We start from the raw sequence: 24,680 nt of genomic DNA on the forward strand, positions 1-24,680 counted from the left end.
CGAACCACTCAGACTCAGTCAGACGCGTCTCCACGCGTGAAGGCCATCGTCGATCAGCTGACTGGGCGGAGGAATCCCACGCTGTCGGTTGCGTCGTGCATGTAAAGGAAGTTTCCTCTTCCCATGGCTCATTTACTGCATGCAATTTATTGCTATGCCGTGGGGGCTCGTCGAACCCGATCTTGCGGCCCAGGTAGGCAACGAACTCGCCGGGGACGAGGGCGCCAGAGAGCAGCTCAGAGAGCGTGATGTGGACCTCGCGCTAGAAAGCAATGATTATGTCAGAGTCCGGATAATCTGATATCTTGTCTTTGAAAGATGCGAATCTAGTCCAGTACTGCTTGATCGATTCGTTAGGGAGTTGTTGCACGTAGGCCAGATCACAGATGTCGGGTGGGCCGAAGTTGTCAGGCGATACTCTGTGTGGGAGGTTAACAGATGAGTTGCGATCTCAAAAGATCGCGGGTTTGAGACCCTGTTCTTCTCATCCGATGTCAAATTTATGGTCATCGGGTGGGCCGAACTGGCCTGGAGGTCGGCCTCCTTGGCTATCTCCGGCAGGCCACCGTCCGACTCACTTTCCAGGAAGTATCTCAGCCCCTCGTCCTTGGGGGATTTCCCCGTCGGGACCGGAGAAGTGTCATATTCCGCATCGACTTTACGTGGAGGCGTTTCAGTGACCGAAGCTTTGGGCGCGCGAGTGAGCCCTTCTAGTTCGAGGCCGTTGATTGGCGATCCCATCGATCTCTTCGTCGGTCGCATAGCGGAACTCCCAATGAAAGCGCTAGTGTCGGTGTCAAAACCGGCAGACCTCGGGGTAGGGGGTCCCGAGCTGTGGATCTCGGATCGAGGGTAACATGAACGAAGGAGAAGGTGTTTACCCAGGTTCGGGCCCTCTTGATGGAGGTAAAACCCTACGTCCTGCTCTTGTTTATATTGATGAAGATGTATCAAGTACAGAGTTGATCTACCTCGAGATCATAATGTGTGGTCTAACTCTAGGGCCAGGTGAATGCTTTCGTGTTAATGTCCCCTCTACGGGCTAAACCCTATGGCTTATATACACGTCAAGGAGGGTATCTAGGGTTACAAGGTCGGTAACTAGGAGCTAGGTGGCGACAGAGATCTTGGAGTATACATCAAGTCTTCGGGGGTGGCAGTCTTGATCACGCCTCCTGCGTAAGGCTTCTGGAGTCCATCTTGATCACGAACTAAGGCTTGCCGGCCCAACCCGAGGAGAATGGGCCGTCTGGGTTAGTACCCCCTTATCTAGGACACCGTCACTTGGGTTGTGAAGAAGTATGTGGGACAACATACATGTGAAAGATAGTGGGAACTGAAGCAATTCACAGCAAGATATCTGGCTGGAAGGTATTTGGAGACATTCAGAGTAGATGAAAAGATGTCTTTAAAGAACTTTGCCAAGCTTGTTTAATTGGACTACAATATGCTTCTAGATGCAAGCTAGCAAAGCAAGAAGGATTGCACTGAAGCAAAATAATGGAGATGAACTGGAACCTATTCAGATTGTTCTTCCTGAAAGTGCAACTGAACCTAGCTAGAGAAAGAAACTGCCAATAAAAAGGCCTAGTTGCAAGGTGTTTTGTAATGCATATTTACATTTCTGTATATTTACATTCTTTCAAAATTTATGCATTTTTACATTGTAATGCATATTGTGCAGAAAAAGTCATGTCCACAACTTGGAAAAAGTGCATCCAGTTTGGTTTCGCCTTCAATTGCTTATGATCTTGCTTCCTCTACTGTCACCCAAATTCTACAAGACCAGGTGAGTGTTGTAGTGCTGATTACTTTCTTGCACTATGTGCTTTCATGTTATGACTTTCTTGGTAATTACTAAGTGTTGGACATGCTTTATTTATAGGCTATAGCTACACATCAATCACAGGCTACATTGCCGGCTCCTCTGCCAGATAGCCAGTTCATTGCAACCTATAGAGATACCCTGCCCCCTCGAAGAGTGCAAACTACAACAACACTTGGCTTGAAGAGAAGGAAGAAAGTGACAAAAGCCAAGGAAAACAAGCCCAACAAAGGCTAAGAAGTGAAGTTGACACAATCCAGTGAAGTGAAGTGTTTCTTTCTGGATATATTTTGGACAAAAGCAAACGGTGGACATATTTTGGCATAAGCATGTTGCTCTTCTCTTATTAGGATAGTACATGGTTTGTACTGAAACCTAATGCTGTCTTGTTGCTATAGGTCTCACACAAACCATGAAAGGGTTATGCTAATTATGTAGTTACCTTATGATGTCGCAAATCATGAACTATGTAAGATTTGCACCTTAAGACCTTATGACTGATGTGGCTAAGTTCAAGACTTCTTTCAAGTTCCCCAATTAGTGCAATTTCTCGTTGCATTGTTGGTCAGTGATGCTTGCACATTTATGAACAACATGTTGCCAAAGTTCTGGTAAACAAGCAAAATGCTGCCAAATGTATGAAAACAAACAAAATGCTGCCATTTTTCTGAAAAACCAACAAAATGCTGTCAATTTTTTTGAAAAACAAACAAATCTCTGCCAATTAGTGCACTGCTGACATTTCATTGATTTCCATTACTAAAATACTTGTCATACATCCCTGGCATATATCAAACCAGCATTGATTTCTCATTTCTAACCAACTACATAACTGCATTCTCATTTCTTAAGAACTATAAACACCATGATAGCAATCATGAACACTTGTGCATTGAAAATACTCCTACAAAGAAATATCAGCCCATCCATCTTCTTCATTACATGTGCCATCACCACACAACCAGTACTGTTCTACTTCATTGCCGCACACTCTTCTTTCCCATTTGTTTATTCGTTACCATTGACATCATTGAATAAGCACTGCCAATTACAGGAGTAATGTGCCCATTCCCGACCAAGAAATCCATGTAGTCATCTGACCCATCTTCCTAGTAGTAGTGCTGGCAAGGATTTGGTTCAACTTATCGCCCAAAATCAATTAGATGAGAAACAGAGGAATGCATTCCATATGCAAAAAAATAAAGGACAAACATGAATCTTACACGGTGATTAGGGTATTTGTACAAAACCCTTCAATATTTGCATCGTATTTAGAAACTAGGCAGATGGTTGACCGGAATCTGCAGCAAGGGCACAATACCAACGACAGCATCCCGACGGCGGTTGCGCGGCCAAGGCCATGGATGGAGCAAACAACTTTCTCGCGTGGCGCTTGACCGCAGAGGAGCTAGTGGCGGCAGACATGGCGCCGAAGTGGCTGCAGAACGAAAAAAGTGAGAGGGAGAAGACCTAGGGACAGAGGAATGCGAAGAAGAGATATTTCAGGGGCCAGATTACATAAATCTCCAACTACCAGCCTCGAGAAAACTCCCGCCTGGGCCTTGGTATCGACGTGGCCCTAGTCAAAGTGCCACGCAAAATAGTCAGCGAGGATGAGACAAGATTAGGACCTTAAACAAACAACTTAAAAAGATTTAGAACTCAGGTATGCACTTTGAAAGAATTCGAACCTAGTCGAGACTTTCGTGAAAGAACTATAAAAGAAAAAAAAGAAAACACGCCCGGCCTCACCTGCCGTCTTACCTTCTCGTCCCTGTTACGTCGTTCCTGTTCCACTCGACAGAAAATTCCCGATCGGGCAACCAGATGGAAGCCGACGCCGCCTCCTCGCTCAACCCCCCGGCGCCAGAGGAAGCCTCACAAGAGGATCCCTCGCCAGCGCGCTTCTCCTCCACCGGCGCGGCTGCCCCCGCGACCACGGTGACGTCTCCCGGGGCAAGGGAGGTGGCGGCGGCGATGGAGGCAGTGGAGCGAGACGCCGCCGCCATCGCCGAGAGCTACGCCTCCCTATTCGCCTCCCTCCGCATCACACTTTCCAACGTACTCGTACTAACCACAGCCGCGAAATTTCCAAGTTTCTTCTATTACAGTAATTATTACAGTTCGCCGAGCGCCTAATTCGGCTGCTTTGACACACGACAAGGTTACCTCGACGTCAGCCGATAACATGGAGTGCTTGGGCGAAGTTGTAGGCCGCCTCCAGGAGTCAGGTGAGGATGTTTCCACATCTACTAAGCTCCTGGAGTATGTGTCCTCCTCTGCATCTGAATATCTGAAATTGTGCGTTCAAGGGTCGCACCCTTTTTGTATACTTATTATGTAACTGGGACTATAGCATTTGCAATTTTTTTTTTGTTAATTGACAATTGTTAGTCTGTTGTAATAGTAGAGCACAAACACCACACACAGATTAGTCAACCATATTGCGAGTTTTATATTATTACTGTGTACTTGCAGCACTTGAAGCGTCTTCCAGAGGCAATAAGTACATCCATTCATGCCTGAGGTGATTACTTTGAACTAGTTTCTTTGTCTTCCACTCCGCCGTGCTACTTGTAGCTATGTGTTTCATAACTAAATTTGAGAGAGATATTTCCCCCTTGAATTACAAATTCGGATAAATCATGTACTTATACTACTGATATTGGCTCAAAATCAAGTTTGCTTTCAGGAATTCCTTTCATCACATCAAAATGTTGCAGTTCCATAGAGCAGTAAAAGCTTCTTAGACAACGGATGTATTTTGTTCTTTCCAAAATCGTCTGCTGTTTCTATGCATTTGTATTGTTTCAGTTCATTTTGTGTCTCTTGCAACTGCTTTCTGGAGCATAATATGATGTATGTTGCAGGTTAAATGAGGAAATGCGAGGCTTGGAAAGCCTAAGTATGCAGCTGTATCCTTTTGTTAGTTGCTGATAATATATAGTTCTGCCTCCGTGTTGTACAACTGGTGAAAGGTCATTTTAATATGATTAAATTATTTAGTTTCATGACATCTTTGCATTGCTCCTCTTGGAACTATGTTGTATCTTAATTCCTGGAAGAAAGATTATGCGGAAGATCGTTGATTCACTAGATTTGGCTGTTGATCGGCTGCTCCACCTCCCGTAGTTCATGCATCTATCAGTAGCTTCTACAAGGTAACTACCACTTACATACGTTTTTGGCTCACTTGCTTTTAGTTTTTTGTCTAACATGTACAGATATGCAAGAGGAAGTGCTTCAGTGCATATTTCCAAAAAGAAACAACAATATTTTTGAGCAAAATGATAACCTCTCATTATTCTATTACTGATTATTATTTTTCCAAGATTTTGTGTGATTTAGTATCTACTCCCTCCGTTTCAAAATATATGACTCAACTTTGTACTAACTTTAGTACAAAGTTAATACAAAGTTGAGTCATCTATTTTGGAACGGAGGGAGTAGAGCGCATGGAGTCACTGCACATATGCATGATGATACCTTCTTGCCACCATTAACTTATTTGGAAAATATTGAACGTTCTTAATACTCTAGAATGGCCTCCTTACCAAATTATACTGCATATAAGAATTTTTTTGAAGTCATTCTCTTATGAACTTTAACCAAGTTTATAGAAAATATATGAACATTGGTAGAAACTAGGGTTCTGCCGGGTCTAGGCCGGAGGTTGTAGGGGAAGGAGGGAGCTGGACGTGGTCGAACACGCGGCTGGCGGCGGCTGGGCGCCGTCGTGCGCGAGGGAGGAGGCGGCGGCGTTGGCAGGAGGCAGCTAGGGTTTAGGGTTCCGGCTCCTCAGGGAGCCGGGCAATAGAATTGTCTTATTGCTTGATTTCTAAAAGTCTTTACAGCTGTTTATATAATCACGATGCTAATAAAAATAAGATAACTTTTGGGATAAGCCCCTAACTAAACGCGCCTAGTGGGCCTCCTCCGGGTATAAGTTACCCCGGTCATAACATCTCTCCCCGCCTGCGCAAACAGCTCGTCCTCGAGCTGGAAGTCTGGGTAGTGTTGGCGGAACTCGTCGCGCTGCTCCCAAGTGGCCTCCTCCTCTGGAAGGCCGTCCCACTGGATCAACAAGTACCACACCCCGCGACGTAGCTGGGCCTGCAACACCTTCACTGGTCCTGGATGGAGGCGCCCGTCGGAGGCCGGAGGAAGCGCGGGCGTGGCCGCCGGTGGCTCCCCACGGTAGCAGCCCCACATGGAAGACGTCGTGGATGCGAGCACCGGCCAGAAGCTGAAGGCGGTAGGCCACCTTCCCGATGCGCTCCAGCACGGAAAATGGCCCGGCGTAGCAAGGGCCCAGCTTGCGCTTCGCGCGCGGGTCAAGAGACTGTGTAGAGCGGTGAAGAAGGCGCAGCCATACCCAGTCGCCCACCGCGAACTCCGCCTCGCGGTGGTGGCCGTCGTAGTAGTGCTTGGCCAGCTGCTGGGCCTGAATGAGGCGTTGCCGCACCTCCGCAAGCATCTCGTCGTGGCTGCGAAGAAGATCGCCCGCCGCCTCCATCCGAGCCGTCTCGGGGTCAACCGGCAGGATGGGGGGGCCGTCGGCCGTAGACCACCTCGAACGGCGTGGCACGCGGGGCGGAGTGATAAGAGGTGTTGTAGCAGTACTCCGCCCATGCGAGCCAGTCCACCCAAGCGCGAGGACGATCACCTGTGACACAACGCAAATACATGGCAATCACCTTATTGACCACCTCGGATTGGCCGTCCGTCTGAGGATGGAAGGCCATGCTCAGGCGAAGCTTCACGCCCGCCATCCGGAAGAGATCGCGCCAGACATGCCCCGTGAACACCGGGTCCCGGTCGCTGACGATCGAAGAGGGAAACCCGTGGAGGCGGACGATGCCGTCGAAGAAGGCACGGGCCACGGATGCGGCAGTGTAGGGATGGCCGAGCGCGATGAAGTGCGCGTACTTGGAGAAGCGGTCGACCACCGTGAGGATGACGGACTTGTCGCCCACCTTGGGGAGGCCCTCGATGAAGTCCATGGAGATATCAGCCCAGACCTGAGAGGGCACCTCCAAGGGCTGTAGCAGACCAGCCGGTCGCAGTGTCTCCGTCTTGTTGCGCTGGCACGTCACACAAGATCGCACCCGGTCTCGGACCAGGGCCCGATCACCGGGGATGTAGAAGTTGGCGCGGAGACGGTGGAGGGTCTTCTGCACACCCTCGTGGCCGGCCGAGTGTGCCAGCAGCAGAACCTGGTGACGGAGGTCGCCTTGGTCCGGCACAAAGAGACGGCGCCCATGCAGGAGCAAGCCATCCGCGAGGCGCCACGGCTCCTCCAGGTCGCCGGCATCCAGGCGCTGTCGAAGGAGCTGGGCCTCCGGCGCGTCCGCAGTGGCCCTGCGGATGTTGGCAGAGGGCAAAGGAGGGCCCCGAGCGGATGCATAGCGTCGCCCCCTCTGAGTCGCCGACGGCTGCGTCGCGGTCGGCGTCGCGGCGGGACAGGGCGTCGGCCACGGTGTTAAGGCGGCCCGGACGATACTCGACGGTGAAGTCGAAGCCAAAGAGCTTGCTGATCCACTGGTGCTGCGGCACGGTAGACAGCCTCTGGTCCAATAAGAACTTGAGACTGTAGTGATCCGTGCGAATCCGGAACGACCGGCCCCAAAGATAGGGCCGCCAATGGCGCACGGCCTGCACCAAGCCAATGAGCTCCCTCTCATAGGCCGCGAGCTTAAGATGGCGCGCGACGAAGGGCCTGCTGAAGAACGCGAGCGGTCCATCGCTCTGATGAAGGACAGCGCCGAACCCCACACCGGAGACGTCGCAGTCCACGACGAACGGGCGGTCGAAGTCAGGCATCTGGAGAACGGGACCCGTCGTGAGGGCCCCCTTGAGAGCCTCGAACGCCGCTGTCGCATCCGCATCCCAGTCAAAGGCGTCGCGACGCAGCAGGCGCGTGAGCGGGGACGCGATGAGGCCGAACTCCCGGATAAATTTCCGGTAGTACCCCGCGAGGCCCAGGAAGCCGCGAAGAGCTCGCGGTGAGTGCGGTGTCGGCCAGGCCGCGACGGCCTCCACCTTGTCGGCGTCCATAGCAACCCCCTCGGCCGAGATGACGTGGCCGAGGTAGGCGACTGAAGGCGTCCTGAACGAGCACTTCGAGCGCTTAAGATGAAGATGGTGCGCTCGAAGCTCGTTGAAGACGATGGCGATGTGCTGAAGGTGATCTGCCCACAAGGCGTTGTAGATAAGAATGTCATCAAAGAAAACGAGCACAAACCGACGCAAGTAGGGGCGAAAGACGTCGTTCATCAAAGCCTGGAAGGTCGCTGGGGCGTTGGAGAGGCCAAAAGGCATCACCAAGAACTTGAAGTGGCCATGATGAGTCCGAAATGCTGTCTTGGCGACATCCTCCGGGTGCATCCGCACCTGGTGGTAGCCCGATTGGAGGTCGAGCTTGGTGAAGAAGCGTGCCCCATGTAGCTTGTCGACCATCGGGATAGGAAACTTGGCCTTGAGTGTCAGGGCATTAAGGGCGCGGTAGTCGATGCAGAAGCGCCACGTGTCGTCCGACTTGCGGACGAGGAGGACCGGCGCCGAAAACGGCGACGTGGAGATCGGGATGATGCCCAAGGCGAGCATGAGCGCGCACTGCTGCTCCAGCTCGTCCTTTTGCAGCTGGGGATAGCGATAGGGGCGCACTGCAACCGGCGCCGTGCCCGGTAGGAGATGAATGCGGTGATCATACACCCGGCTGGCGGAAGGCCTAAGGCTCGTCGAAGAGGTCGCTGTGCTGCTGCAGGAGGTGATCCAATAGTGGGTGCTCGGGCTCGGCGGCGGTCGCGGCCAGCTGCAGCTGCGGGGTCGCTGGTGAGGCGCCACCCACGCCCTCCCACCGGACGCGGCGACCCAGGCGCCAGAAGGTCATCGTCAGGGTGTCGAAGTCCCAGAGGATGGGACCGAGGGTCCGCAAGAAGTCGACGCCGAGGATGAAGTCGAAGCAGCCCAAGTCGATGCCGACGCACGTGATAGTGAAGTGCTCGTCGCCGATGGTGATGGGCACGTTCCGTGCCAGCCCATGGCACCGGAGGCGGTCGTCGTTAGCCACCATGACCCAAGTTGCTCCCCGCCCGAGCGCTAAGTGCCGCATGGTAGCCTCGGGCAGGAAGTTATGCGTGGAGCCTGTATCCAGGAGGGCCACCAGGCGCTCGCCGTGAATCATCACCGGCAAGAGCATAGTCCGCTCGTCGCGGATGTCGGCAAGCGCATGGAGCGAGAACACGAGCGCCGTCGCCGGAGCGGGCGCGGGGGCGGCCTCCGCAGTAGCTGGTGGCGGCAACTCGCCGAGCGCGTCGGCGGGTGTGTCCTCGACGTAGTCGGCCGCCTCCAAGTAGAAGATGCGCGGGCAGACGTTGCCCGGCACGTAGGGCTCATCGCAGTTATAGCAAAGCCCCTGGCGACGTCGCTCGAGCTGCTCGGTCGGAGTGAGCCGGCGGAAGGGCCGCGTCGTGGCCGGAGTGATAGTCGCTGGAGCAGCCGCCCCGGGACAGGTGGTGTCGGGGGCGGCGGGCCCGGGACAGGTGGTGTCGGGGGTGGCCTGGCGGGCTGTCGGCCACCCCGGGTCGGTGCCGCCTGCTGCAAGGCCTGCGCGCGACGCTCGAAGGCGCGGGCGTAGTACATGGCCGTCTGGAGGTCCTGGGGTCCCCGAAGCTCCATGTCCACGCAGATGTGATCCGGCAGACCGCCGACGAAGAGCTCGGCGCGCTGCTGAGCCGTCACGCCCGGCGTGTGGCACGCCAGATCCTGGAAATGGTCGGCGAAGTCCTGCACCATGGAGGTGAAGGGGAGGCGGCCGAGTTCCGCCAGCCGGCTCCCGCGTATCGGCGGCCCGAAGCGAAGGGGGCATAGCTCGCGAAAGCGCTCCCATGGGGGCATGCCGCCCTCGTCCTGCTCGAGGGCGTAGTACCACGTCTGTGCGGCGCCCCGTAGGTGATAAGAGGCGAGCCAGGTGCGGTCCGACGCGAGCGTGCGTTGCCCCGGGAAGAATTGCTCACACTGGTTGAGCCAGTTGAGGGGGTCCTCGGTGCCGTCATAGGTGGCGAAGTCAAGCTTGGTGAAGCGCGGCGGTGTCTGAGCATGACCGCCGTGAGCGTACGGCTCGGCGGTACGAAGCAACGAAGAAGATGGCGCCGGCCCGGTGTGCACAGGGGGTCCCCCGTGAAATGGTGGCCCGCCGTACGGCCGGGTAGGCGCCGGCTGTTCCCCGGCCATAGTATAGACAGGCAGCGGTGACGACCCGGCCAACCAGGCCGGAAGCTGGGACGGCGAGGGCGGGAACCGAACCTGCTGGATCGGAACGCCCGCCGGCGCGGTCGTAGCCGACCCGGTGGGCGGCGGTGGCGCCTGCAGCTGCAGCTGCGTGGGGGCGCCGGACGCGGCGGAAACCGCGGTGGCCGGGGACGGCCACGCCGGCCATAGTGGGGTGGTGGTGGGGGGTGGCTGCAGCTGCAGCTGGGGCTGCAGCGGCCCGACCAGCACTGCGGAGGCCCCCGGGAGCGGCGGCTGCCAGGGTAGGAGAAGGGGCCCGGTGGCGGCGGCGGTGGCCCGTAGGGGCCCGCCAGGTATAGGCGGATGCCCTGAACTGCGGTGGCAAGATCGTGGATTGCGCCGGTGACCTCCTCCGGAGAGAAAACGGCGGCGATCGGTGCGGCGGTGGTGACGGGCACCGGCGCCTGAGGCGCGCTGGCCGTTATGGACAGCGGGGCGGTGGTGGCGGTGAGCAGCGGGGCGGTGGTGGCGGTGAGCAGCGGGAGGGATGGGGTGGGCGGCGGCGAAGACATGATGGCAACCGGGTCTAGGCCGGAGGTTGTAGGGGAAGGAGGGAGCTAGACGTGGTCGAACACGCGGCCGGCGGCGGCTGGGCGCTGTCGTGCGCGAGGGAGGAGGCGGCTAGGGTTTAGGGTTCCGGCTCCTCAGGGAGCCGGGCAATAGAATTGTCTTATTGCTTGATTTCTAAAAAGAGTCTTTACAGCTGTTTATATAATCACGATGCTAATAAAAATAAGATAAGTTTTGGGCTAAGCCCCTAACTAAACGCACCCAGTGGGCCTCCTCCGGGTATAAGTTACCCCGGTCATAACAAACATTTAATGTAGTTAACAGATGGTTCTTATATGACCTCATGAGTTTGACTCGGCATATGCCTAGTGCCTTTATTTAGGATGCCTTGAATATTTACTTTCACATCATTAAGAAACGTCTCTATGGCGTGCAGTACTTATGGTTGCAAATTAAGTGCTGCAGGAACTTCTGATGAAATTTATATTCACCAATTAGCTGTCACATTTGAAGAGGCAACCAACTACTGTAAATCTGAAGTGGCGTGTACAAGCAACGGAGAAGTTTTCCTCTTCCACGACATGACAAAATTCTCCCAACTCTTTGACTTTATTGTTCTTCCTTATGTGTATTTGTATTTGTTGAGAAATAACTATTTGCAACTCTTCCATCCTTTATCTGCTTGCATATCTGTGTCTCGGGTTGTGTTTGTAGAGTGGGTCATTCAACCTATGGACACAAATGTTGTTTTTCTCTGTAAGAGGAAGAAAGATCAATAAATATACTTTATTTTTATAACATTAGCTTATCTTACTTATGTTGCTTACTCTTGGATTTATTTCAGTGTGCTCACTTGTGATTGTATAAACTTATCTATGATAATCAGTTCTGAACGTTTATTTTTGCCAACAATTTTAACCATTCTCATATTTAAGTGAATGATATCAATAATTGAAGGCCTAGGTGTGTTATGAAGTGAAGCTGGAGATAGTTCATGACTTTTTTCACACCTGCACAGTGGATCTATGCAACTTGTGTTGAAGATAAACTTATTGTTTTCAGATGTTTCCATTACCTATGCCGCTTTATGCTTATCTTTGTACTGCTATGTTCAAAGTTTTAATGTCCTTACTTGAAAGGGTACGCTGGACGTACAGTTGTCCTTTATGGTATAAGGGCATAGGGCCCCCATTGGCCCAGATGGTTGTCGATTTGCTGTTTGTTCCAAACTATTTTAAAGGATTGACACACTATTTTTAATCTGTCCTTGTTTTTCCACAGAATAAATCTTGAAGTGTTCATAAATGTTAATTATGAGAACGAGTTTCCATTTCTTCACAATTGATGGTTGATGTCAGTGTCCGCTGTGTTGTTCAGATCCCAGGAGAGTGAAGCTGCTTATTTTAATGAGCGCAAAGAATTAATTATCAGTTAACTGCCTCTAGTTGTGCTGCAACATGCACGACGAGTTACATTTTTCAGACACGGTAAAGTTCTGATGCTCATGTTCACAATAAAACATTGTATGTGAGCAGATGTGGTAAATTCATTTAACTTTCTTTTTTGGAGGGAAAATTAGTTGAACTTAACATAGAAGAATGTTCACATGCAGAGAATCTCAAAAGCTTCAGTTTCATGATTGCCGTGTAATGCTCTTATAACTATCACAGTGAACTGGCTTGAGGGCAACAAGCTTGACTTGGTTGTACAAACTCTTATGGATCCAAAGTTACAAACATATTATAAACAATTTGTACGGTATAACTTTAAAGTCTTAATCTCCTAACTTTTAACCACAAAATTATCAACTCGACTTATTTTGCTCTCTCACATGGTACAACAATAGATATTATTACCCAATGCCATTGTACAACAGTATTACATAGTAAATAGATACAAAGAACTGTGACATAACATTGGTAGCTCATGTCCAAGGACCTTTACAGCAATGAGTCTGTCTTTGCAGGTAGCCTCCTGAAGAAGTTTACTGGCGCTGCGGGCACCTTGTGGCGAAACCGTGGGTGCCTCATCCAGAAGAACCCAAGGCAGAGCGCAATCACTTGAAATGGTGTAATATACAGTATAATTGCAGTGAACAGGCAAAATAATAAGAACATAGCTGTTGCTCTTGGGTCCCTCCAGCTCAGCAGTGACTGCAATCTCTCACCCTGAGTTGCGATGTCGCCAACAACTGTCTGTATCCTGCCTGCAACGTGTCGTAGCCTGTCATACCTCATCCTAATCAGGTCAGCGCTCTTCGAGGTTGGGAACGTGTCAAATTCCTCATCAAGCTCGTCTGGATGCGCAACATCCGCATAAGATATCCTTGTGTTCATATGTGGTGGGACACGTGGCCGGAACCGATAATTCCACAACCCAATCAAGAACATGTAGAGGAAGATCGTCGGAAGGATAAGGTCTGGATAGAAGACGAGCATGATGAAGAGTACATGGACCAAGACTGTGGTGACTGGGTTTTTCCACTGGCAAACGTCACCAAACCACTTCCCTGCAGCAATGAATCCAGAGAAGACTTGCATCAGACGGAAGAAGTTTGCTTTGCTTCGTCGCATGCTCCACAGGTGAGAGCGTGCGTCTGACATGAACTCAACAACTTCCCTGCGAACTGGTGGTTCCATGCGCCCCAGGCGCTGTGCAACAAGCTGCACAGCCTGGTGGCGTAGCATTTCCTGCTGGACTATTGATAGTGGCTGGGCGTAGTGCATCTTGGGCAAGAGAGGACGTGAGTATGTAAGGAACACATTGAGCAGGGATGTGACTGAGAACCTGATAGCAAGGTGGATTTCACCCATCTTTTTAACACCTGATGGGTGGAGGACAAGCAGTGGATATGTGTGCGTGTACACCCGCCTAGTCTCAAGGGTTGAGATCCTGATTCGGACTTTCCCAATGGGTTTATCCATATGACTGGGGGAACTGCTGCTGTGGCTATGACTCTGGTTGTGGCTGTGGCTGTGATTGTTGTTGTCTCCCCCTATGTGGCAGTTGTCAAATAGACCAATGGTGAGTACTGTTCCATGGTCAAAGACATCCCATGTATACTGCTCATTGAACCGAGGGTTCAAGTTGTCAACAATTGTGCGTGTCCGCACCCATTTATGACCATACTTGGCAACACAATATGGATCACATGACCCCCTTTCTTGCCTGGTCTTTGTTGGGTTGAGGCCATTTGCACTTAGAATCCCAACTTCAAGCAACCCAATTGGTGGCTTCCACAACTGCTTCATTGTTGGCCGGAGATCGCTACAATACTGTGTTGACTCATCAAGCACATGATAACCACCTTCAAGGCAAATACGAAGGTTCACCTTTGCGTAGAATTTGTCTTCCTTTAGCTGGTTCACATCAATCAGTCCTGGCCTTCTGAGATCGAACCACAATGGACGTACTACTGCCTTGTGGTCAGCCCTCTTTTGAATCCTTGCGAGAGGTATCATAGTTTCACCAATCACCTCATCTTTGTTCTGTGCAACACGATTTTCTATTTGTATGATCAAGTCATCCTCAAAAGGCTCTGCTGCGACAAACATCATTTCTTCATTCCACATGAAGTTCTTGGTTGGTGAGCGAACTTGCCTTGTCTTCAGTAGTTGGTGACCCAGCCTCACCTTTACAAACACATCAGGTATGTGGTGGTGTTCCATTGTGAATATATCCTGTGCCTCAATTACATTGACCCTGACGTACCACATTCTCGGTGTAGGGTAGACCTTTCCACGGATATAGTTGTGAAGATGGGAATCTATTGGTGTTGTTCCTGCATGAATGGCACTTGGGAAGCATTCATCTGCTTGGGTTCCGTACCAGACTGCAAGCATCAACTCCCCTCTGTCCCTCATCCCATCCTTGCCCATAAGGCGATACCACTCTGGCGCCAATGGGCTGTCAGGAGGGACCCTTACAGGTACCTCATTCAGGTCAAGCATCACCCGACCGACATAGTCATCCCGAAGGATGTCCTTGTCCTTGACAACAACTTCAAGTGTCGATGACTGCACTACTTCTTTAGGGAAGGCAAACACCTCATCCCACTCAGGCCTCTGGTTCTTCTCAAAGAACTTTGTTTTCATTTTGTAGTTGCCAAGGTGCACCTCAACATAAGGGTCAAGACTCCCAGTGAGGTCCATGTGGGGCAGTTCACGGGCCTTGACGACACGCACAAAGAGGATTTGCATCTTCTCGACAAGGTCATATGCCCCAGCCTTCTCACCAGGCATCACCCGGCCGTGAATAATACGTCCACCACCAAGCGTTGGGCTTGTCTCCTTGAGCTGAAAGTCTACAGGCTGCTGTGGACCTGCGGAATACATCCTTGCTACCTGAGGGGCTTCAGTTTTCATCCCTGCAGCAGAGTAGCTTCTCTGTTGCTGCTCTCCATATGAACCCTGACCTTGTGCGTAGTATTGCTGTCCGGCCATGGGTGGTGGACGCTGCTGCTGTTCCCGTGGCAAGTGTTGGAATTGTCTGACTTGATTTATCCTGGTGTCTTGGAAAGGATTTGGGATAGCATTGGCGACAGCCTGCTCTTGGGCAGTGGTGGGCGTGCTTGCGAAATCAAAATCCTGACCTGGAGCAGACACCCTCACAGACGGATCATTTGTAAGGAAAACTCTGAGGCCAAGCTCACCACGTGCACGTGATAAGATGGTGCGCTTCTCCAGGGGATAATGCAGGGGCGCAGCATCAGCTTGGCTGACAAAGGATGTGCCGGAGATGCGAACCTTGCCGAGGCAAGTCTTGTTGTTGCTGGCGCGGTTTGCATGGTACACATACGCCTCGAGCTCTTTCTCTTGGAGGCGAGATGGATCTGATATGTTGAAGAAGAACTGCTCGTTCCAGACAGGGTTGATGTCGCTGTCTTTGATGGCCGTGCGAAACTTCTGGCCATCAAATTCAACCTCTACAAAGGCATTGGCTGTGCCCTGCTCCTTAGGGAGGAGGTCATGAGCACTGACAACCTCAACGCCAAGCTTTAGATTGTTCATCATGATGGCGCGCCACCACTGATATTCTGAAATAAGAAGCGGCATATGTATTTAGAAATATGTCAGTGCAAAACTTGAGCAGATTGTAACTGCCAGTTGGACCACTGTAGGTTGCAGCAAGGGAGAAAATGCACATGGCATTAAGGAAGAAAGTTGTGCAAGCTGGAAGTAGTTGGTTGGAGAAATATTCTTTATTGTCTATGCCGACAAGTTTTTTTAATTTGGCCCATCTACCAAGGAATCAACTTTGCTACTATTAGTAGTATAGGAATCCACGGAATCATATAGGAGTATCAGGTAGCGTATTTAGTACTAAAAGTTGCAATAACTGGTCTCGCCAAAAATACTTGGCCCCGAGGAATCGAATCGAATCAAATCAAATATTGGTACTAGCAGGAATCCGTGGTCTGTTTGAAGATATCAGACACTGAAAGTTGAAAAGGAAATACTCGTGGTGATGCCCATGAATACTTTGTCCCAAGGAACCAAAGATTGGTATCATGAATATGCTGGACGTGACAAGCATATCGGGCACTAAAAGTTTACTAGAAAGTGTTGACAACAACACAAAGTATAAACAAGGAAAGTGTTTTTGATTTCTGCAGATCCCATTTGGTACATAGCTTCCGATTCCTGCCTCTATTGTGTGTGATTGGTGTATTGTATTGTGCTTCAAGTCTTTGGAGCTTGTAACTGGGGCAATCATTTACCCATCAAGTGTTCCTTTCCCAGGCAATGCAAAATGGTGATGACATGTGAGGAGGTAGACCTAATCACAGATTTTTAAATTCAAAAAATCCAGACAATTGCATGGATAAGAATAATGTGGTGATACAAGCAAGGTGTGGCCATGAGCAGCAATTGGTGGTAGACCAGACATGTGTGCGGGGATAGCGAGAGGCCACCGGCCGCTTCCTTTCTGATTGAGACGTCCACTGCAATCACACAGGATTGCAAATCAACAGCACCAAAAGAAAAGGGGTATGCAGACATGGAACGGGTTAGGTCCTATAGTGACTACTATGCCTATGACTCTGTGCATCACTCGATGCAGAGGCCGAGGGTGTTCCCCTCGTTTCGAGAAAAAAAAGTGACTACTATGCCTATGAGGGTTATCGAGTTTTAGAACCTAACAGATGCAATATTTTTTTATATAAAAAAGGCACAAGGTTTGTTTGCTTGGAAGACGCAAACTCAGCAAGAATAGGTGATGGCACCAAGGCAAAAATGAAGCAGCACAAGTCACACGTCAGAAAAGTAGCAACTGAATTATTCAATTGAACACTTATGGGATGTGGGTACATCATGGACCAAAAGGTAGGCAGGTGATGGGGCTTGGCTATGAGATATGGCCATTGAGAGCTTGGGGAAGTTGTCCATGATGTCGAGTCCAACGGATATCAGAATCAGGCAATAAGTACCACCAAATCCATTGGTATCACCGGAGAATTCGGCAACTTCATTAAACAGATCATTAATTGCTACTACTACTACAAGCAGCATGCCAGACGAGGGAGTAGATCTAGATTGAGAAGACCAAAAATCATATGTAGCTTTTTCAAGGGCCGCAAATTGGAACAAGAAGAACTTGGACTCCTTTTGCACTTACGTAGAATTTTTTAGTTTCCCCACGATAGCCTGTTTATAGTGCGTGATTTTCACAAGAACATTAGGGACAAGCTTCTATCTATCTATAGGACTATACTAGTAACAAATAGGTGGTAAACCAGTTGTGATGGTGAATCCGCAACCCAGATGGTTTCTCATCCCTAAACAACCATGCCTCACACAATAATAACAGTAGAAATGGGACTCTCAAGTTTTGGATCCAGACATGGCGACCAAAACTCATGAGCAGTCAAACTTGAGCAAGTCCAATAAAGAATTAGCGAAGAAGAGAAGGGAGCAGACTAAACTTGAACTATCTATCATCCATCCATCATGGCCAAAGACACCACAGGAAACTGAGAGAGACAAAAGCTTTGCAAATTATATAGAGACGGAGCAAGTAGTGACCTTTGATGTTGCTCAGGCAGGCAGCATGCAGCTCGACCTTGATTCGAAGAAGAAGAGAGGAGCGACCGAACTATCCAGCGTGCTCGCTGCGGACAACTTGTCAACACGCACAGAGAGGGAGAGGGAGGAAGAGGGGGTCAAGTTGTTGGGTGCGGGAAACACATTGTTTGGCTGTGCTTCTTGTGGCCTGCTGCTGCTGCTGCTGGGTAGCGTAGCGTGGTTGTTGGGTGCAGTTGCCGTGTTGGATTAGCGGATGTTTTAATTGGGGTGGAACGGGAGGAAACGGAGCGTGTGAACCGTCAAAGACAGATTGGCAGCAAAAGACCAACGCATAGTTTTTCTTCTTTGTGTGTGTGTTTTTTAAAAAGGAGAAAGACCCCCGGCCTCTGCATCTGGGCAATGCATGCAGCTATTTTATTAATTATTCACAAAAGACCTTACAAAGAAGGGTTAATTATCCTTTTGCCCTCAGTGGTGTCCGTGTGCTCAGTTTTGCCCTCAGATGCGAATTGTGCTCAGTTTTGCCTCTAGTCCATGCACAGTTACTATGACGAGGCCAAATGGCCATATTTGAGTCCATTCCGTCCGCCGGCGTTAGTGGTTGTGGGCCCGGAGCTTACACATGGGACTGCGTGGACGTGGGTCCGGAGCTGACATGTAGGCCCGTGCAACTAAATCCCCAAATCATTCGTAGGATTCTAGCTCACTCTGCCCATCCGCCGGCCGGCTGTCCTGCGCCGCCGCCGCCGCCACCTGCGCCGTGGCCAGCACGTGCCCCGCCACCAGCTGCACGGCCTGCTCCGCCGCTACCGTCCTGCGCCTACGCTCCACGGCTACCTGCGACGCCCGCCACCTTCCTGCGACGCCACGGGTGGGGCGCCCGCCACCTGCTCGACCCGCGGCGCGGCCTCCTTCCGTGCGCCCGGTCGGAGCGCTTAAAGGTGGGGGGGCTGCTGGAGCTATTTGAACTAGGAGGAAGAACCCTAGGGCGAAATGGCGAGCAGCGGCGACCCCGGAGTATTTGGCGAGGCAAGCATCGGGCCGGAGATCCGCCGCGTCCACGACTGGGTTCCCGAGGGGTAAGTCTCGCCTCCTGTTTAGATTGAGCTTAGTTGTGCATTTGAACACTCGATTCGAGTAGGTTTGCCCAATTAGTGTGCTGATTGCGTCTCTGATTTTTGTCGGTTAGAAAGGAGTTGCGGTTTGCTTTCTTGGTGCAGATTAGAAGGGACCGGTACATGTTCGATGCAAAGGATAAGAAGAAATACCAAGGAGGTTTCGATTATCGGTTGCCAATGGCTAGTAATTGGAGTTTTAGACAATTTGGGAAGGTAATTTGTAGCCAATATCCTTGGGGTTTGCTTGATGAAGTGGTATACAAATACTATAATGGGGAAAAGGAATGGGTGACAGTTAGTAATGATGAAGAGCTGGCTACCATGTTTGTTAGGCATAAAGAGAAAGATAATTTTCATGTGAGGCTGCAAGTTGATGTGCTTGAGCAGGCATTTGAACCTAGGATGACGGGTGCAACATCTCGGGGAGAACCAAGTCGTCGTAATGGCATCTCTAGCCAGAACAGTTCAGTTGGTGCACGGTGACGTGGTGGCTCGACAAGTGTGCGCAACGGCAGTAGGGCCCCCCTTGAAGTGGAGCCTGATGACTACAATTCTGGGGTTGATGAAGAGAAGCTATATTCTGATGTTATTCGGAATTTACGACGAGCACCTCGGGCTGAAAACCAAGATGAGGCTCACAATGCAGTCCGTGTGGATGGTGACGCGGTGGGTGAGGACGAAGACCTTGCAGCTGTTGAATGGGACCCTTTGAACCCTCATATGGAAGAAGGTACAGTTTTTGCATCCATGAATGAGTGTAGAAATGCACTTGTGACATACTGCATCAAGGTAGAACGTACTTTCAAAGTTGACAAGAGCGATCAAGTACGTTACAGAGTGCACTGTCCGGAGGGTTGTCCATGGAGGTTGCTCGCATCTAAAATGCGAAATAGCACCAATGTTTAGGTCAAAGTGAACCCTTTTAAGCACACATTCCAGGAATCAACCCTTAGGAAGGATACAATTAGTAGAGCCAAGTCAAGATGTGTGGCAGAAGAAGTAAAGAAGTGGGTGAAAGAGAACCAGCAAGTGGGTTCAAAGGAATTGCAGAAGAACATCAAAGATAAGTTATACATGAGGTTGTTCAATGGTAAACAACATGCTATGGATTCTATTTATGGTAACTGGCAGGAAAGTTTTCAATTGTTGTACTCATTCAAATGTGAAGTGGAGAGGACAAGCTCAAGTAGTTACAGAGTGCACTGTCCGGAGGGTTGTCCATGGAGGTTGCTCGCATCTAAAATGCGAAATAGCACCAATGTTTAGGTCAAAGTGAACCCTTTTAAGCACACATTCCAGGAATCAACCCTTAGGAAGGATACAATTAGTAGAGCCAAGTCAAGATGTGTGGCAGAAGAAGTAAAGAAGTGGGTGAAAGAGAACCAGCAAGTGGGTTCAAAGGAATTGCAGAAGAACATCAAAGATAAGTTATACATGAGGTTGTTCAATGGTAAACAACATGCTATGGATTCTATTTATGGTAACTGGCAGGAAAGTTTTCAATTGTTGTACTCATTCAAATGTGAAGTGGAGAGGACAAGCTCAAGTAGTATTGTAGATATTGATCACCACACCGTGGAGTACACATTCAGGGGAGTGACAAAGACCAAGGAATGCTTTAGGAGGGTTTTTGTCTGCTTTGAGGCTTGTCGCCGGGGTTTTTTGGCAGGCCGCAGGCCTTATTTGGCTATTGATGCCACTTTTCTCACAGAGAGGTTTAAAGGACAGTTAGTAGCAGCTTGTGCAGTTGATGCACACAGTTTTTTTATTTCCAGTTGCCTACGGTGTGCTGGAGACAGAGTCTGAGGAGAGCTGGACTTGGTTTTTGCATAATCTTCGCCGGGCTATTGCACATCCCAATGGGTTGGTCATTCATACAGATGCCTGCAAAGGTTTAGAAGTGGCCGTGGACAATGTGTTCCCTGGAGTAGAGCATAGGGAATGCATGCGTCACCTTGCTGCAAATTTCATGAAGAAATTCAAAGGAAAGGTGTATACCGATAATTTATGGCCAGCATCTTTGACTTGCAGTGTGAAGAAGCACAACTACCACTTGAGGCAGTTATACATGAATCCCAAAGTGAAAGAATACTTGGAAACACACCACTCCAAGTTATGGGCCAGAAGCCAATTCAGTGAGCTGAGCAAAGTTGACTATGTGCACAACAATGTTGCAGAGTCTTTCAACTCAACGATCCGGAAACTAAAGGGTCATTATGTGGTGGATTTGCTTGACAGGATAAGGATAGAATACATGCAGAAATTTCATTATCGTGCAGGAATAGCCGAGGCAAAATTCATGGGCCACATTATCATCCTTGCCGTGATGAATGAACTGAAGCAGAAAACAACAGGCTTGGAAATGAACATGCCTCTTTGCTCGGGTACCACAGCAGAGATATCATATTTGGATAAAGAGAAGAGGGAATGGAGATATCCGGTGGATTTAGAAGCTAGAACTTGCAATTGTAGGCAATGGCAGATAACTGGGTTGCCATGCATTCATGCCTTGTTTTTCATCACTTCTCTCCCAGGTCCAGCAGGGAACATACAGCAGTATGTGCATGATTACTACTCTGTTGCAAGGTTCAAAGCCACATATGCTTATGCCTTGCCTGCTATGGAGGGAAAACAACAATGGGACATGGTGGACCCTGGATTCAAGCTTTGCGCTCCAGTTCTGAAGAGAGCAGCAGGTAGACCAAGGAAGAGTCGAATCAGACCTCGCAGCGAAGGAGCTGGACTTGGAGCAAGGAAGCGTAAGTGCACAAGGTGTGGTGGGTCTGGTCATTTCGGTAAGTATTGTGATAACACAGTAGATCCAGCGTTCGGAGAGAGTTTCGATGAAGGCTTCGATGAAAATGTTGGTCAGCAGCCGGTTGCCTCAACAGATGATGAAAATGATGGTCAACAGCCGGTTGCATCAGATGAGGATTTTGATGAGGTTCCAAATGATGATGGTCAACAGCCGCATGATTTTGACGATGATCCAAAATATCCTCCAAATAATGATTCAAGTGAGGCTCCAAATGGTGATCCAAGTGAGGCTCCAAATGGTGATCATGGTGATCCAAGTGAGGATCCAAATGATGATCCAAGTGAGGCTCCAAATGGTGACCAACCTTCTGTTGTTGTGAGTTCTGCTAGGTATGTAAATCTTGCAAGGGTCAAATAATACTGTACATTTATCACTTGACATGATCTCATTATCCTTTATGTTTTGCACAGCTCTATGAAAGGTTTGAAGAAGACGCGCAAGGTACCGACAACCAAGAGGAGAAGAGAAGAAGCAATGAGCACAAGGTGCACGAGGAGCAAAGTGATGGCAAGAAGCTTAAGGAACAGACAGAAGCCCCAACGCTATTTATGAATAATTATGAAACATTATGAATAATGTTGTATTTTTGTTGGATGATGTTGGACCTATGTTAGAACTATGTTTGACATGATGTTTAAATCTGTTGGATGATGTTTGAATGAGCACATGGTTTTTCCTTTTTTTTGTTTTTTTTGAATTTTGTTTTGCTCATTTGAATTCTGGTCAAACCTAACTTTGACCAAGATTTAAACAAGTCTAAAACATCGAAATGAAAAACTAAGCCTGGATCCTTCTTAGTCAATCCAAAATGAAGCTGTGGTAAGGTTTTTGAAATTTTCATGAAAAATGTGCTAAAAAGAGGGGTCCAAAGGTAGGGTAAACGGCCTCATTTCTAAGCAAGGTTTTTTTCGACCTTGTCTAAATCAGCCAAATAATTTTTCTACACATATATTCTATATATACAGACTATGTGCGCTGGTTTTTCCATTTTTTGATTTTTTTAATTTGTTTTGCTCATTTGAATTCTGGTCAAACATAATTTTGACCAAGATTTAAACAAGTGTAAAACATCAAAATGAAAAACTAAGCCTGGATCCTTCTTAGTCACTCCAAAATGAAGCTGTGGTGAATCTTTTGAAATTTTCATGTTCATTTCCCCAAAACACTTCTCTTCACTTCATACAAGAGAGTTTGAGATACTCGAGATATCACACAATACACATGAACTTATCGTTTAAATGTATGTAAACCTTGTTTATCAACTTAAATCATTAGTATATGACATAAGAAGACTATGTGCGCATGTTTTTTATTTTTCTGATTTTTATTTAATTTATTATGCGCATTTGAAATCTGGTCAAACATAGCTTTGACTGCTCCAAACCTCTCCCAAACCCCGCTAACATTAGCGCTGAACAAGGACCATCCTTCTAACCCTAGCGGCGATCAAGGTCCGTCGATCTAACCCTTCTAGAAGGAATCTGCGGGGAGGAGGGGGGCGATCCGCGAGATGCAATCTGATTGGCTGGGAGATCATTTTTTTAAACAAATACCGGGCGCGCTGGATGGACCGTTGGGCCGTCTCGTTATCTGGGCCTGAGACCGTAGTAAATAGCCCGTCTCAGCCTTTCCAGGCCTTGCATGCATGGGAGGCGGCGACGTGGGTTTGCATGCGCGGGAGGCGGACGTGCATGCATGCGAGCGAGGCGAGCGAGGCACGCTAGGCGAGCTAGGCTAGCGAGGTGAGCTAGGTGGCCATGCACGTATTGATTCAGAGTTAGGCATTACAGCAGTGGTTCAGGGCAGCGAGTCAGATGCACCGCCCGGTCAAAGAGCTATGCAATGATTCAGATGCATGCACGTGCCCCATGCATCGTTTTCGTGCAAAAATTAAAGAGTGCAAAACGTAACTGATACACACACGCGTCCGGATTCACATACGCACAGTTCTCATCCTTTCTCTCCTCTCCCACCCACAGGCCTATAAATGGGGTGCCTCTCTTCCTCTCCCACCCACAAGCCAGATCCGATCCATTCTCTCCAACTTCAAACACCCAAGCGACCGAGCCCTCCCCAAGCGAGACCAAGTGAAGATGCAGTTCAACGGACCGACCTTCCACCGTCCGCCTGTCATGCCAGAGTTGCGCTACCCACCGGGCGTGCTCGTGGAGAGGGAGCTCCGTGTGTGGGCTATTTCAAGGTGGAGGGGTTCCGTCAAACTCACCCGCGCCTTCCTCAGAGCTGGCTATGCCCACCTCCCACGGGGCTCGCCTAGAATGTTCACCCTCAACGAGGTTCGTGACCGCGGCGGCATCCTCCTACTGCTCACGGTCACCTTCACCAACCCGTTTGACGCGCGCGAACTGCTCGGCCAAGTCTTTTGGTGCGGCTGCGAGGCCATCTTCTTCACCGTGTACAACATCTACACCAAGTACGAGAGCATCTTCCCCACTCCAGGACAGATGCACTCCCTTCCCTACGACGAGGAGGAGGAGGTGTGAAGATGAAGACGATGTTGAAGGGGCGCGCGGCCAAGGTGGAAGAAGGAGGTCAAGGTGAAGATGTTCAAGCCCGGAGTCAAGCTCGTCATGTTTCATTTTTATTTTGTTGCTTTTCTATGTCGTGTCGTGTCGTGTCATGTTTCGTCATGTGTCCGTGAACTTATTATTATTGCTTAATGTAAGGGTATGGTGTGTTGCATCTTATCTAAGTTATTAGGGTTTATTATGTGTGTTAAAAAATGTCTGTGCCCAAACATATCATTTCTTTCCTAAACCAAGTCATGAAGTTCGAGAACATGTGGTTTTCATTAATGAAAATCGGAGGGGGTGAGAAGCCCTCTCTTTCATTCAAAAAAAAACAAGTCATGAACTAACATACAAATTTATTCCCTTTAAATCCTAAACCAAGTGCCACTCTAACCAAAATCATGTGGTAGTGCAAACATACGTTTTCAACCTTCCAACCCTCCAAAATTTCAGTGCAAAACAAAGGAAAACCACTCTCACGCGTGTGCAAACATTCACGGTCTCACTATGTATACCTTCCTTCCCTACCCATGTCAAAGTCTTTCCATCTGTCATAGCGGTTAC

General features: G+C 49.4%; 4 protein-coding genes across 7 annotated transcripts; 2 read left to right on the forward strand and 2 right to left on the reverse strand.

Moving 5' to 3' along the window:
- The first annotated feature begins 3,568 nt into the window (after nt 1-3,568).
- On the forward strand, nt 3,569-11,425 carry LOC109753279 (uncharacterized). Of its 4 annotated transcripts, none has more exons than XR_002230436.4 (6): nt 3,569-3,886; nt 3,990-4,056; nt 4,304-4,352; nt 4,696-4,740; nt 4,895-4,986; nt 11,085-11,425. XR_002230436.4 is itself a non-coding variant. In XM_020312192.4 (6 exons), exons 1-5 carry the CDS (start codon nt 3,653-3,655, stop codon nt 4,955-4,957), a joined length of 462 nt encoding a protein of 153 aa, XP_020167781.1. In that variant the 5' UTR covers nt 3,570-3,652; the 3' UTR covers nt 4,958-4,986; nt 11,085-11,425. The 4 variants fall into 4 exon arrangements, 2 of the variants coding, with proteins under 2 accessions (XP_020167781.1, XP_020167780.1); XR_002230435.4 differs by having other exon boundaries at nt 3,570-3,886; nt 11,093-11,425; XM_020312192.4 differs by having other exon boundaries at nt 3,570-3,886; nt 4,891-4,986.
- On the reverse strand, nt 5,674-6,341 carry LOC141040929 (uncharacterized). The gene is made up of 3 exons (XM_073507042.1): nt 5,948-6,341; nt 5,777-5,883; nt 5,674-5,679 (listed from the first exon to the last, which is right to left on the reverse strand). The coding sequence occupies exons 1-3, from the start codon at nt 6,339-6,341 to the stop codon at nt 5,674-5,676; spliced, it is 507 nt and encodes a 168-aa protein (XP_073363143.1).
- A 1,019-nt stretch (nt 11,426-12,444) lies between the features above and the next one.
- LOC109753277 (FT-interacting protein 3) lies at nt 12,445-17,985 on the reverse strand. Its single transcript, XM_020312189.4, has 2 exons — nt 17,653-17,985; nt 12,445-15,662 (listed from the first exon to the last, which is right to left on the reverse strand). The coding sequence occupies exon 2, from the start codon at nt 15,637-15,639 to the stop codon at nt 12,568-12,570; it is 3,072 nt and encodes a 1,023-aa protein (XP_020167778.1). The 5' UTR covers nt 15,640-15,662; nt 17,653-17,985; the 3' UTR covers nt 12,445-12,567.
- Nucleotides 17,986-20,445: 2,460 nt separating this feature from the next.
- On the forward strand, nt 20,446-22,244 carry LOC141041635 (uncharacterized). Its single transcript, XM_073508447.1, has 2 exons — nt 20,446-21,917; nt 21,999-22,244. Exons 1-2 carry the CDS (start codon nt 20,521-20,523, stop codon nt 22,138-22,140), a joined length of 1,539 nt encoding a protein of 512 aa, XP_073364548.1. The 5' UTR covers nt 20,446-20,520; the 3' UTR covers nt 22,141-22,244.
- The last annotated feature ends 2,436 nt before the right edge of the window (nt 22,245-24,680 follow it).

Source organism: Aegilops tauschii, chromosome 2, assembly GCF_002575655.3.
Source record: "Aegilops tauschii subsp. strangulata cultivar AL8/78 chromosome 2, Aet v6.0, whole genome shotgun sequence".
NCBI classification, from domain to species: domain Eukaryota; kingdom Viridiplantae; phylum Streptophyta; class Magnoliopsida; order Poales; family Poaceae; genus Aegilops; species Aegilops tauschii.

Excerpts from the sequence above, each read along its gene's own strand:
- LOC109753279 (XM_020312192.4), top strand. The coding sequence starts at position 3,653 with ATGGAAGCCGACGCCGCCTCCTCGCTCAACCCCCCGGCGCCAGAGGAA. Across the intron at positions 3,887-3,989 it reads TCCGCATCACACTTTCCAAC|GTTACCTCGACGTCAGCCGA; the intron begins GTACTCGTACTA and ends ACACACGACAAG. Across the intron at positions 4,353-4,695 it reads TACATCCATTCATGCCTGAG|GTTAAATGAGGAAATGCGAG; the intron begins GTGATTACTTTG and ends TGTATGTTGCAG.
- LOC141040929 (XM_073507042.1), bottom strand. The coding sequence starts at position 6,341 with ATGGAGGCGGCGGGCGATCTTCTTCGCAGCCACGACGAGATGCTTGCG. Across the intron at positions 5,884-5,947 it reads TCCATCCAGGACCAGTGAAG|AGGAGGAGGCCACTTGGGAG; the intron begins GTGTTGCAGGCC and ends ACGGCCTTCCAG.
- LOC109753277 (XM_020312189.4), bottom strand. The coding sequence starts at position 15,639 with ATGATGAACAATCTAAAGCTTGGCGTTGAGGTTGTCAGTGCTCATGAC.
- LOC141041635 (XM_073508447.1), top strand. The coding sequence starts at position 20,521 with ATGCACACAGTTTTTTTATTTCCAGTTGCCTACGGTGTGCTGGAGACA. Across the intron at positions 21,918-21,998 it reads GTTGTTGTGAGTTCTGCTAG|CTCTATGAAAGGTTTGAAGA; the intron begins GTATGTAAATCT and ends TGTTTTGCACAG.